This window comes from Myotis lucifugus, unplaced genomic scaffold, assembly GCF_000147115.1.
Source record: "Myotis lucifugus unplaced genomic scaffold, Myoluc2.0 scaffold_137, whole genome shotgun sequence".
Lineage (NCBI taxonomy): Eukaryota > Metazoa > Chordata > Mammalia > Chiroptera > Vespertilionidae > Myotis > Myotis lucifugus.
In genome coordinates, this window is record NW_005871185.1 from 2,483,446 (window position 1) to 2,498,309 (window position 14,864).

Sequence of the window (14,864 nt, forward strand, 5' to 3'; positions counted from 1 at the left end):
TAACTGGCAGAGTATTTGCATGAGAAATCGAATTAATAAAAATGATAGATTTTTAAACTTCAAATTTCTATCACCAGTCTTTCCTATCTCCAGGAAGACCTCTGGGTAAAATTAAAACATTTTCAACTAAATAGGCTCTGCTCCCAAGCAAAGATCAGAATGTTCTAAGGTGAAATGGGGTCTGGGCACTTAACTCCAATTTGATTTGTTATTTAATGATGATGATGATGATAAAAATACAATTAACTTCTTGTTATACTTTTTGTAATTGTTTTATTTTAATTTTGCATTCACTTTTCCTTTTTAATTTCTTATTTCTCAGTGTGCATTGTCATAGGGTGTTCTCATAATTTATATGTACAGATGATGAATGGCTTGATGCATAGGCACTTAGTAAATATTTGTTGAGTCCATGATGCCTTCAGTACATAAATTGCATGGAATTCTTAAAAGATTTTCTTTTATCCTGAGAAAACATTCAATTTAATAATTGATGTAAGAGATAGAAAAAAATGAAAATTTTTGTGTCATCCGATTTAAATGTTACAGTACACTAAAGTTTGCTTTTGCTTATTTTATGAATTTTTTTCACTTTATTCATGAATTATGAAAAGAATTCAATAAGCATATTAAATAATGCTGTTCTAAAAACATTTTAAAGTCAACATGAAAGTCACTTTGAAGGATAAAATGTTGGCTTCTGAGAAAATATATAAGCAATAATATTTTTATATCGATTCCTATAATAAAATCAGAGATGCATTTCCTTCCATAAGGGACAAAAAATTGGCTCTGACACATAATAAAAGGTTCACTATTTAATAAGGGCGCAAAGATCTCAAAAATGTGGGTTTTTCTTAAGTAAATTTTTTCCTCTGAAATGATAGTTTATAAGTAAGTTATTATATAATACACTAGAGGCCCAGAGCACGAAATCGTGCATGGGTAGCGTCCCTAGGCCTACCCTGAGGTCAGGGCCATCTTCCGCCTGCTCGCCAGTCCCCAGTCCCGCCCTGCCACCACCCACCCTGGTTCCCCGTGGTTCTCCGTTTGCCATCCTACGATCGGAGCCTGTGGGCCGGTGGGGAGGGACCGAGAGGTGGTCAATGCACCTCATAGCAACTGGTCGAGCAGTCGTTCTGGTCATTACGCCGTTATGGTCCCTGGGCTTTTATTATATAGGATAATATGTATTATATCAATGTACCATGTCAAAATTACATCAGTTTAAAACTAAATTTACCAAGGAGAAGATATAAAGTATGTATTTCCTAATTTGAAATCGGCCAGTAGTTTGACTCCAGAGCATGAGCTCTGAGGCCAAGGTGGGGGTCCACTTAGACCCTACCTACCCAGAAGTGATTCAGCTGCCCTGTAGGCAGCAGGGGCAGGGAGGCTCTCAGCCAGGCAGCGATGAGAAAACACTTGACTCAGGGCCAAATGCTGCACTGAGGGCCTTTCCTCCCTATTTTGACTTAATCACACATTGACCCCATGAGGCAGGTATAGTCATTGTCCCTGTGCATCAATAGATTCATCTCAAGCTGCATCTGTGCTTGGAGCCCAGAGTTGAAGTGATTGGGTGGTTCCCTTTGACTGTGAGGAGAGAGTGTCTGGGTTGGACAAGGCTGGGGGCAGAGGAACCGACTTGAAATGAGCTGCCCCTTTTCATGCAGAGAGTGCCACACCATGGGCAAAGATGGGCCTGTTAACTTGTTAAGCATTTAACAATTTATGTTAACACAGTTCATTTTTAATGTAACCAAATCCAAATCTATGCTAGAAACTGTTTGCTTGTAATACTATGAAATATAATAATGTTAATTGTGTTCTTGCTAGTTTTATTGAAAATTAACATTGTTATAAACTAAATTTTAAAATATTTTTTTTACATTTTTACCTCTTGATATTCAGAGCAGTAATATTGATTCTTAGATATGTGTTTGCTTTGTGGTTAATATTTCTGTTTTGATTCCTTGGAAGTTATTTATGTTAAAGAAACAATTCTATAAAGTACTCAATTTTTATTATTTCCTCAAGCATTAACTTAGTTCTCAGTGCATCATAGTTTGATTCATAACAGCACTGAAGCTACTCTGAAGTACAGCTAAAATATAATAGTAAATCTAATACTATCTTTTATGAGAATACCTTTTAAGTATTTTCTGTTATTACATTTTTTAAAAAAATATTTTTATTGATTTTTTACAGAGAGGAAGGGAGAGGGATAGAGAGCTAGAAACATCGATGAGAGAGAAACATCGATCAGCTGCCTCCTGCACACTCCTCACCGGGGATGTGCCCGCAACCAAGGTACATGCCCTTGACCGGAATCGAACCTGGGACCCTTGAGTCCGCAGGCCGACCCTCTATCCGGTGAGCCAAACCGGTCAGGGCTGTTATTACATTTTAATATCAACTTTATTTTGTTCTATTTCGATAGTTTTGTTGTTGGTGGTGTATGTCTGTCTGTTTTTCCCTGTTTAATCTATTCCAGTGGTTCTCAACCTTCTGGCCCTTTAAATAGAGTTCCTCATGTTGTGACCCAACCATAAAATTATTTTCGTTGCTACTTCATAACTGTAATGTTGCTACTGTTATGAATCATAATGTAAATATCTGATATGCAGGATGGTCTTAGGCGATCCCTGTGAAAGGGTCGTTTGACCGCCAAAGGGGTCGCGACCCACAGGTTGAGAACCGCTGATCTATTCAGTGTCTCATTTGATGGTCTTTTGCCCTCGGCAATAAAGTTTTGACCCAAGAGTAGCAGCTTGAGTCCTATCACAAAGTCTTAATTTGTTTTTCATAAATAGCTCATATTTCATTTAGAATATTATAGCTCTTGTCTCATACTTCACTCTAGTAGAGCCATCAAATACCTTTCCCATACAGATAAAGAATATAAGGCTACAATGGGAATTTGCTTTTGCTTGTCTTCATTGTCCGTGGAGGTTTCATGGAGGAAGATGCTTGTAGGATTGGCTCAGTAGAAAGATAAAAACTGTACCACAGTGGTGAACAGGAGGTCTGAGTCATTGGATTAATGCTGTGTTGAGCACATGAGTTGGAAAGGAAAGAAGATGCAATCTAATGAAAGAAACAAGGCGTTTCAAGGCATTTGTTACTCCCCGTTACCAGAAATGAGTTGTGATACCTTACAGTAAATACATATATACCATACACTGGGCAATTGCAGGAAAAAGGTAAAAGATCACAAGGAATGTAGAGAAGGAAAAGTAATTGAGAGGAACGGCGAGGGGCTTTGAAACAAAGGTGGTAGTTATTCCAACTTTAGTTTGTTCAGATTTCCAGAAGGCTTGTGGTGGTCAACTGCCATCATGTTAGCTGAAACTTAAATTAACTGGTTTGTCCTCATCTAAATTTTAAGAGACAAATCAATAGGGCCTGGGAGTAAAGAATCAGATCTCATTGCAATGAATTTTTACGTAAAGCAAAATTTTTTCAGCTGCTAGTTTACATCCAGCAATGTTATTAAGTATAAAATTATAATTATAACTCTATACACATATAATATTGTGGTATTGTCAAAATAGTTTAAGAAGGAATGTTGGTCAAATTCTGTTACAACTCCTTTCATTTCTTTGGAATGAGTTGTGATAGAATCTGACCCATATCTGTGGCCCAGGACCTTGACCACGCTCACATAGTTTGTTCTTCACTAATTAATTCAATGGAGGGACATTTGGTTTTCTCCCTGATCAGATAGTAAAATCACCCATGATATATCTATTCTCTGTGGACATTGGGAGTCCTTTGACGTTAGTTTATAAGGAGCCTCCAGCATAACTCAGGGTTTTATTTTTGAACTTAAAAATGTGCTTTTAAGATTGGGCTAAGAAGTGATTTTGAGGCAGAGATTTGGGTGAGTAAGGAAAAGCAGAGGATGGTTGTGTTAATTTTATTTTTCCAAGTGATGTTCAGGCCATGTCCTCTCGCAGCCTTGGCTGGAGTCAGAGGATTGTCAGAACTGCTGGCAGCCAGCTGCAGAGCAAGAGACAAAAATGGTCTTTGTTTTGACACAAAGCTCTATGTCATTGCAAAGCTGCTGCTGTTCAAATGACTTTATATTCCTGGACCCACCTTTCCAGTCTGTGTCATTTTCTCTTACATTTCACACCTCATTAAACAATGGAACTGTTGATATCAGAGGAAGTAGTTGGACCCCTAAGATTCCCTCACGAAGACTACTGGGTGTTCATTCTTTGTCTTTTAAAACAACTCAGGAAAAGGAAATTGCAGCAGAGATGAATTCTTTGAAAATAGCCCTTTGCTGACTCACCAAAGGTGAGTAAGAATGCCTCCTGCAGTCTAGTCTGTTACCTGTGTACCTGCAGGATGCACTGTTCTTTTTCTGTGAACCTTTCCTTCCAGAGACTACTTATAAAAATAATCATAAGGCTCAGGTATAGAAATCTAACAGCTTTGCCCTTTTGTGTATAGAATCATGAAATATTAACAGTTGGATTCTGTAAGCATCACCTCTTGGCTCATATCCTCATTTTATTGGAAAAATATGCCCTGGGGATATAAAGTGACTTACCCAAATCATACAGCCCAAACTTGTGTTTCAACTCGTTATTTTCTAGTTGCTTCATTTCTCTTTATAACTCTGGAGATAGCAAGTGCCTTTAGCATATCTGCTTGAGAGTCTGAAGAGTGAGTTCTTGCGCACATTCCTAAGGGACAGTGCCTGTGTCTTCCCTGGGTTTTGCCCATGTGGAGGTGTTGTTATAAATACAAGTTGGCTATTAAATTATATAATTGACATATAATATTAGTTTCAGGTGTACAACATAAGGAATATATATATATATATATAAAATAAAAGCGTAATATGCTAATTAGACCAGACGTCCTTCCTTCCGGACAAAACCACTGGGTGGGGGCCATAGCAGAGGCCACAGAGGCCCGCAGTGGCAGCGGGTGGGGGCAAGGCCAAGGCCCTTGCATGAATTTCGTGCATTGGGCCTTTAGTGAATATATAGACAACAATAAGTCTGGTTAACATCAGTAACCATACATAGTTATAATTTTTTCCTTTCAATTAGAATTTTAATGAGATTTACTGTCTTAGCAATTTCAAATATACACTACAGTATTGTTAACTCTAGTTACCATGTTGTACATTACATCCCAGGACTTACTTATTTTGTAACTGGAAGTTTGTGCCTTTTAACTATCTTCACCCATTTTGCCTAACACCCCCCGCTTTAGGCATTTACAATCTGTGTTCCATATCTATGAGTTTGGATAAATACCGAGAAGTGGGATTGCTGGATCATATGGTAGTTCAGTTTTTAATTTTTGAGGAGCCTTCATACTGTTTTACATAGTGGCTGCACCAGTCTGCATTCCCACCAGCAGTGCACCACAGTTCCCTTATCTCTACTTCCTCACCACACTTGTTATCTCTTGTCTTTTTTATGACAGATACGTCATTGTGGTTTTGTTACCAGAAAAGGACCAGCCTAGAGCCGGGAGCCAGTCTGCCTCGGGCGGCCCGTAGTGTGTGGGTTCTTGATGTGCAGGAAAGATTTCATAACATGAGTCCAGGTGACTTTTGGAGTATGTTTATTAAAGCTGGGGACAGAGAAACAAGGGCGGGCCTAGGACAGAAGAAGCAACAGGAGAGGCACTAGGTAGGGCTGCGTTGGCTCCCTAGGAAACAAATGTTATGGGAAACAAATGAGCTTAGGTGGGGCTGCTGTCAGCTCACTGCAGAGTCAGAGAAAAGGGGGCCTTGGGGACAGGTTCAGGGGGTTAACCTCGGAGGAGCTGCCGCTGCCCATTGCTGCTCTGGTTGCAAGTCTCCTGGGGACCCTTAGCGTTTAGGAGATGCCTGCCTGTCTGGGAAGAAGGGGAAGGGAAAGGCTCAGAGCCAGGGAGGGAGGGTGTGCCTGGCACTTTTGAGAGTTTTTAAAGGCTGGGAGTTTAGGGGGAGTCTTCCTGGAGGATCTCAGTAAAATAGTCATCAGCTTTTCCAGGTGTGTCCTTTCAGGGCCATGATCGTCACTGATTGGCCAGTGTCAGGGCAGGGAAAAAAAGAATATAGGTTACACTGGTAGGAAAAAATAAGTCTGGTGACTAATGCAAGAATTATTTGAAAGAATTCAAAAGTGGGAAAAGGAAAAATATCGCTGTCCAAATGTCTTACTGTCTTTTCTAGAAAAACCCCATTTAATATATCGATTTGTTCTTTGAAGTATAGAAGTCAAAGTGGAAACTGGCGGCAGGCCTCAAAGCCTTACTGATTTGCTCTTAAAGCTTGGCAAAGCTGTATAAACTTGTTAGTTTAGGCTTTAGTAAATAATGTCCACATGAACACTGAAATTTGGGGGAGGGGGGGCAAAAGATAACTGAGACCGGCACTTATTTTCACCTAAAGAATATATATGTTTCTCTGATTTCTTTAAAGAAAAGCTATGGGGAAAAAATATTTAAAAACACATTTGAAACATGATGAATGTCTTAGAAGTCATGGTGAAGTTCACTCTCTGAACCAGCAGAGAAATAAAAGTGCAACTCAGTAGACAAGCCTTTCTCCAAAATCATTCACTTGATAAATCTTTCTATAATTTCTCATTATACATCTGCCCCTGGTTGCTCTATTTGTGCTACTAAGAAACATGTTACGTACAGTTTTTTGTAAAAACAATTATGTAAATCTTTCCACTTAATTATTTTCATGCTCTGCCTTGGTTTACTACCACTGAATATGATAGTGATGCCCTGACACAATTTTTACTTGTTAACTTTCCCCTCAGTTAGTTGAGGGGCAACTCAAAGTAAGGAATTACTTTTAAAAAATACATACTGTAAACAATTTAACTTAAGATATGTGAATGTTCATTCTTTTGTTTGAAAGCTTTGAGTATGTGTAGGGTTTGCTAATTGGCGTTCTTTGGCTTCTTTCTTGCTTGAACCTATATTTGTTATTTCTGGTTTAGTTTGTTTAAAGTGGAGCAAGTATTTATTCCTTAATTATAAAATAAGCTCAGCTATACCTAAATCACAGGTAGTTTTCTTATCTTGTGATTTCCCTTTCACTAATTTTCTTAAACATTCAACTTAGTTTTCATAAAGACAGCAGTTCTTTTCTTTACTCATAATTTATCATTTATGTAATCATTAAAATACGTCATTACAATAATGAGGTCACCTGGCAAAAAATACATTTAGAAACAGAGATTGTGAGCAAACAGTTCACTTGGGAACAGGGGCCCTCAGGTAGAGCATTCCTCTGGCTGCAAGGGTTCAACTCTGAGCATTAATCTAAATGTTTTACTGGGGCAATGGAGAGATGAGTTGAGTTTCTACTAAATTGCATCTACTAAATTGAGGAGCAAACTCTTCATGCACAATCAGTCATCACTTGTACAAGTAAGAGCACAGATTCTCAGCTGACTTTACAGGATAATTTGTTAAGCGTTATTTTATTTGCTGAAAACCTATTTTCAGCCTAATCCTTAATCATTTTTATCTTCCCAAGAAAGTTACCTTGAATGAGTAATTAATTGCAGCAGGTACTATTTAGCTTGTTTAGAGCTTTGTTTCCTTAGATTTTTTTTTCTCAAGGTCAGTATTAGTGCAAAATCTATAGCTGTCAGAATTAAAAACTTCTGAAGAAACTGTAGATCATTGCCTCATTTTTCTTTTCTTTTTTAACTTTATTTTTATTGTTGACACTATTACAGATATCCCCGTTTTCCCACTTCCACCCAGCCCCGACCCCCCTTCCCTCTGGCACCCACCACACTGTTGTTTGTGTCTATGGGTTATGCATTTATGTCCTTTGACTACTTAGTTTCTTTCATCAGTTTTAATATACATTATTTTAATATACAGTTTGGTAATAATGTTTTTTTACAAATTGGGCACCTATTTTTTATCCTGTATTTTCTGTTTTCATTTGATTTTCTTTCTACAACTTAATGCATACCAGCTGCATCTTCAAAAATATATGTGGCTAGTTGACAGTTTCTGGCCTCATGGCATAGGGCTCTATTAGCCTTATCACTAAGCGCTTGATCTGGTTATTTGAGAGTGTTTACATAAGAAGACATGATCGTGTGCACAGGTGTGCTGCTATCTAGGCTGGTCTGTGCACTTAGCATGAAGTTTTATAGCATGAAGCTCTATGGAAACATTGGTGAAATCAGGCACATCTTCATATATGCACACTTTGAATAATTATAAAGGGAGTGTTTATTAAAATACATTTCATTTTCAAAATGTAATATCTATGGACATTGTGTGTATACATTGTGTGTATACATATATATCTTGAGCATTCTCAATTACTTAAGAGATACATTGGTCCAGAAGGAAGACATACAAACCATGGCTCAGATCTCCTTCTTATCCTTTCATAAATGCATGACTTTAAGGAAGTTGAAGTCAGTTAACTTCCCAGAATAGTCATTGTTTCCTCCTGTAAGGACATTGCTTGACCCATGGTAGGTGCTCAATAATGCTCCAAAATTCTTATAATTTCTAGTTCCTACCTGTTACTTTACACTTCTGCCTTTGTTTATGTTATTCTCTTGTTTCCCCGCTCTGGTGTCCCTCTGATTCATCTTAATCCATCTTCAAACTTGAAGATATTGTTCCCCTCAGAGGCCTTTCTGTTTACCCCAACCTGAATCAGTTACTCCTCTTTCTTCAACACTGTATATTCTTGTTGCCTTTGCATAGACGTATCCTTCTGCCTGGATATATCACAACTCCCTTTTCACATGGCAAATTCAGTTATTTTTCACCTTTCCACTCAAGTGTCATTTTTCCTTGAAGCAATAGCTGACTCCGTTATAGACTCAAATGTTCCTTCCTCAGTGTGCCCCAGTTCTGTGTATCATTTGTCTCACATTGTCATCATTTAGTTTCATGGCTCTTGACCTTTTTAAAGTATAAATTCCTCGAGGGTGGACATCAAGTCTTTATCTTCCCAGGGTGTCTGCCACATAGTATGTGCTTATTAAATGTCTGTTAAACTGAATGAATCCATAAAACAGAATAGTAATGTATGCCTTTAATATATCACAAGTTTGTTGTTAGGCAAAATAATACATTGTTAAGACTTTGTAAAATTAAATACTAAAAATATATTTTCCTTGCCTTATCAAACAGTTGTTTGCTATAAAATGCTTTATGATTAGGTAATGGATCTGGGAGCCGGCTTCCTTACATCTTTTTTGGGCCGTGAATATCTTTGAAATTTGAAATTTGACAGAATTTGAAGGGTCTTCTAGGGTTGGGGAGGGCTGAGAATTCACCTATATAGAGCATTTGGCACACTGCAAGGTTCACATACCTGAATTTCATCACATTTTGGTTCATGAAAACCAGGTTGAGGATCTCTTCTACAGTTTACTTTATACTAAGTTAAAAAATTATTGTTCTAAAGGTTCAAGATAGGTCTGGAGGTAGAAAGGAGGCTTAGTTAAACCTCTGGGCTCAAAGGAAACTTAAAATGAGGCAGAATGACTGAATGTTCTTAAGGGATGTTTATTATGAAAGTGAATTAAAATATCAACTTTAAGAAGCAGAGACACTAACTTGAATTGTGGGAAATTCTGGCAAAAACTGGGTACAGTTTATTCAACCAAGTACTTAAGTGTCCGAGTTTTCAGCAGAAACAGTTGATATGGGAGTGGGCAAAAACCCTGTAGTAAAATCTTGTTTTTCCTCTTTGAACAGGAGACATCTAAACTGGATACAATGGGCTTCCCTCGTCATTCTATTTTTGTGTATTGTGGCCCTCACTGCTGGGACCAAAACATCACAGCATAACCTAGCAGGACATGGATTTCACCACGACGCCTTCTTCAGCCCATCCAATTCCTGCCTTGTTTTCAGAAGTGAGTGTCCCAGAAAAGACAATTGCACAGCCAAGGAGTGGACTTTTTCTGACTCTAAGTGGAACGCCACAGTCAGGGTTTTCAGTCACATTCGTCTCGGCTTGGGCCATGTCCTTATTATAGTCCAGTGTTTTACTTCTTCAATGGCCAATATCTATAGTGAAAAGATATTGAAGGAGGGGAAGCAGCTCACTGAAAATATCTTCATACAGAACAGCAAACTCTATTTCTTTGGCATTCTTTTTAATGGGCTGACCCTGGGCCTTCAGAGCAGTAAACGTGATCAGATTAAGAACTGTGGGTTTTTCTATGGCCACAATGTATTTTCACTAGCCCTTATTTTTGTAACTGCATTCCAGGGCCTCTCGGTGGCTTTTATTCTGAAGTTTTTGGATAACATGTTCCATGTCTTGATGGCCCAGGTCACCACTGTCATTATCACAACAGTGTCTGTCCTGGTCTTTGACTTCAGGCCCTCTTTGGAGTTTTTCTTAGAAGCCCCATCAGCTCTTCTGGCTGTGTTTATTTATAATGCCAGCAAGTCCCAAGATATGGAATATCGACCTAGGCAAGAAAGGATCCGAGATCTACGTGGCCATCTTTGGGAGCGCTCCAGTGGGGTAAGTTTGGGAAGATACTGCTTTTTGCCTGTTCTTTCCAAATTCAAAGGATGGTGACACAGGAATAGAAATAGGATCAGTGCTGATTTATCAAAGGATGTATCAGATCTCTTAACTTTAAAAAATTATTCAACAAACATTTTTTGGTCTCTTTATGTGTGTGCAAGGGCTCATGATAATGCTGTCACAGGTCTAGAAAAAATATAAATCACACTCTCAAGGACCTTATGCACTAGTTGTATTAGAATATTATAGAGTCACAGAACTGGAAAGTGCCTCCCAGATCACCTTGTACAGTCTCCCTAATTGTACAAGTGAAGAAGCAAAACTCGGGCTAAATGTGATATTAAGTGAAAGACCTGGTACTAAACCCATGAGGTCTGACTCCTCCTTCATTACTTTTTCCACTCCACAATTGTTGGGGAAATAAGCCTCCTTCATAAGAAAAGTTCGACATTAGTAAGTCTTACAAAATAAAAGTAGAAAACCTGGCTCCTTAATTTTCCCTGTAGTTTTTCATAAACCACCATGTGCCAGATAGGCAGACATTGTTTATCTCACGAAGGCGGCAATTTTCAAAAGGAACCTAGAAGAGAAAAAATTTTCTAGAGAAATACTTGTGCAGTTATTCTGAGTATTATTTTGCCAGTTGCTTATTGTTTTAGGAGGGTCTGTCAGTCATGTTATTAGCAAATTAATGATCTTTTGGAAACTCAAGGAGTTAAATATTTGTTAAAAATAAAAGATGAAATAGACTCATCAATCTTGTTTTAAATTTACAATTTTCATGAACACTAAATATGAAATACTTTATGCAGTGAACATTTCATTCTTTGGAAAAATTAATCTCTCTTATTTGAGTTCGTGGTGGCGCTTTCTTCAGTATTGCTTCTGAAGTGGTGATACAACAGGTTCCCCGGATAAAAAAATTAGAATCTTGGGTCCCAAATGCCCTGATATCAGCCAGAATATAGATTCAAAAGTGTCCTTTTCCAATGGTCTGATAACACTGTTTGCTGTACTTTTTAGGTAAAAGAATATCAATTTAGGTAACAAGTCCTGGTTTGTATCTTTCTCCAATCTTTAGTCATTTGCCTTCAAGACCAGCAGAGGGTGCTCCTACTATGCTCAGATTAACTGAAATTCAAGTACTGAGTTTTATTTCAGTTTTTCATGGTCTATTATACATCTACAATTAACTTTCCAAAAACTTCAGTATTTATTTAATTTCCTTTGACCATATTATATGAAATAAAATCCGTGATTTCTGAGTGAGCTTTCTCCTTGGTAATCATTAAAAACACTACATTTCTACTTTTGTTTTAATTATTGACTGATTTTATGTTTCCTTTTAGGATGGAGAAGAACTGGAAAGACTTACCAAACCCAAGAATGCCATTGAGTCAGATGAAGATACTTTCTAATTGGTACTCAAATAGGTGGCAGGTCTCACAACCTTGTTTTCACATTTTCTGCATGTGTAATATTTATCTTTTCACTTTGATAAACCAAGACTGTTTCCAAAGTAAAATGCCCTTTGCACATATCTAACTACTCCCTAAACAGTTTTATCCAAGGCTTAGAATACTCAAAGGCCAGAAAGGTCTAAGGAACTGACATGAGAGTAATAGTATGGAAACTGCATTAATGGCCTGGAACTTGATAAATCAATAAGATATATTCACAGATTATTTTCCTTGTTGGCCACGGTTTCAAAAACCTTGTAATAATCATAGCAGCTGTGCTCGATAAATATATAAACACAGATCAGTTTGCCAGATATTAGTAATTATGTAGTCCTACTCTATTGCCAAAGTCATCCCCTTTTTTATCATTATGAACATCACCTCAGTTGCCCCTTGAATTTTGAGGCCCTTGAAGCTACACATTTTGCAATTAAAAAGCAACATGACTCTTTCTAAAAGAATTCGTTGAAAGACTGCCATCTGGCTACAACATTGATTTGAGTTTAATGTAGTCTATGCTAAATGTTTTACCAAAGAAGCAATTTTTCAGAAACAAAATCTCAGAATTTTAATGTTTAGGAATTCATAGGGAATTTGGTTTTTAGCGATTATCTTTTTTTATATTCTACATAAATAAGCTTCAATTTAGGTGAAAATTGATTGCTAGTCACCAGTTATCACTTGTATTTTAAATCACTTGAGCCATGTGTTGTGTTTTTTTCCCTCAGATTGACCTTATTATTCTTGGATTATTATATTTTGGAGAACTAAGAAGAAGCCAGAAGTTAAGATAATTATATATCATATCCACTTCCTCAGAGTGGAGATACTGGCTTCAGAATCATACCAGATAAGAGTTCCTTTGAAAAGGGTTACTTTGCAGACAAATGATTTTTGCTGAAATATGAATAGTATTACTTTAAAAAGAGGAAGGCCAATAATAAAGCACTTTATAGTAATAATATTTCACATTTCAAGTGCATGTTATTTTTCAACATTTTTGCATGCAGCCAATCGACTCTGAGGTAGTGATAGATAATTTAAAAAAATAAGAAACAAGTGACTTGCCCACGGGCATGCAGCTGGATGGTGATGGGATAAAAGTTATCTTTAGCTAAAAGGCCATTGTGTTTACAGAACCAGACACTGAATGTGAACCTTACAGTGTCATTTTCATGCGGTCGACGGTCGACTCATCTCTTCTTTCCCCTAATTTTTATACAGATGAACATAAGATAATACTATTACATAATCCATCTGTGATGTGCAGAATAATATGACTGGCAAGAGTTGGTGGAAATTTATAAATAAAATAATTATTAAACCTATGTCTTGTGTTGCCACTCTGTCATGTGAGGTGGGATGCAGAGTACTTTTAATTTCAAAAAATGGAGTGAGGCAGAGACCCAAACGACTTTTAAAACTTTCTCTTTCAGTAGATCTTGACTTGAGAAAATAGCAAAATTGTTCGCCTTATCATATGCCTTCCCATCAGAGTTGTAGAACAGGAAGATTACATTATTATAACAACTTTAGAGGCAAGAGAAATCAGGTATAGGAAGACCTCACTTTAAGGAAATAAAGCATACAAAAACATTTATCATATGGAATAGATAAAATTACAATATTTATTTGCAAAGGTATTGCCTATAGAATATATTACATAAAATATTCCGCTAATTCTGGAGCTTGATTTTCTTATTTACAATTACTTTTTTTCACCCATTTTTTCATCAAGTGTTGCCCAAAGTATAAACATACCGATTAATAAGAGACAGAGCAAAGAGCTGGAGCTGAAATGTGAAGTTCTGATGGGTACTTTTCAGGAGTACTTAGTGAGCACTGCTGGTTTAAAAGGAGAATAACTGGAAGGTGAGAGGTCTAGAAACCATATCCATTTCAGGTGCTCTTGGTGTCAAGTGTGTAACCTGGAGAGAACAATTGTCGTGTGGAGAAAATAGATTTCTTTCCTATTCTAAAGAACCAAACTACAGTGAAAGTTACAGGGTAATGGTTCTTCTTTCCTTATATGGAAGACTATTCCTGACAAATGATACTTTTCAACAGAAAAAGCCTTCCTGAAGGGAGTAATAAATTCTCTATCACTGAATTTTTTTAGGGAAAGATTGTGTCATTAAACTGTTTTAGGAGACATCCTTCTTGGTATAGAAGTTGGAATGATTTCTAACGTCCCTTCCTATTTTTAGATTCTTGTCTAAGTTTAAGGCCTACAATTAATGTACTAAATCTGCTTCCTTCATAGTTTCTGAATAGCCTTTGGTTGGATCACAAGTGTGGCCTGCAGTGACCTGGTTCCAGTTCCGTCATTGGTCCTAGAACCAACCTTCTGTCCAACAATGTGCCTAATCTTGAGGGAAAGCAGGATGTGGCTGGAAAGGTGGTTTAGACCCAGGGTCCCAAATCCTTGGTCAGCTGCGTCCTGCTGCCATAGGTTTTCAAGCTCCATGTGCAGATGAGAGACTCGGGGCAGAATTACTTTCTTTATAACTCTAAGGCAGTTGCCACTGAACCTCCAAGTGGAAGCCCATTGTTTGTGAGCTAGAGTAGACTGTGAAGCCCCAGGGCCTACGGGGCAGCTGCTCAATGCAGAAGCTGCGGAGCTGTGGTGACTTGGCAGCTGCAGTTCTCAGGGGACACACCCGGAACCAGAGAGGAGGGAGCCCGATTCCAGGGTATGCTACTCGAGAACCACCCTCTTGCAATCGTGGACCCCTCCAGGGATGTTGGAGAGCCAGTTTCGGCCTAATCCCCGCAGGCCAGGCCAAGGGACCCCACCAGTGCACAAATCCGTGCACTGGGCCTCTAGTTTAATTATGTCCTGATCTTTCCCCATAAACGTAACATTCTAGTGTGGAGAAGAGGCAGAGAAAGTCACA

General features: G+C 37.9%; 1 protein-coding gene across 8 annotated transcripts in view; it reads left to right on the top strand.

The window, feature by feature from the left end:
• SLC35A5 (solute carrier family 35 member A5) overlaps positions 1-14,864 on the top strand; it is a 34,118-nt gene that overhangs the window by 13,535 nt on the left and 5,719 nt on the right. For 5 of the 8 annotated variants that reach the window (XM_023758676.1, XM_023758677.1, XM_006094450.3 and 2 more), the window contains 2 exons: positions 9,721-10,501; positions 11,857-13,295. In XM_023758676.1, the coding sequence (XP_023614444.1) occupies positions 9,721-10,501; positions 11,857-11,925 (850 nt within the window). In that variant the 3' untranslated portion in view covers positions 11,926-13,295. Of the gene's footprint in view, positions 1-9,720; positions 10,502-11,856; positions 13,296-13,705; positions 13,725-14,864 lie in introns of those variants that run through there. The other 3 variants (XM_023758679.1, XM_023758678.1, XM_023758681.1) reach the window with 3 other exon arrangements.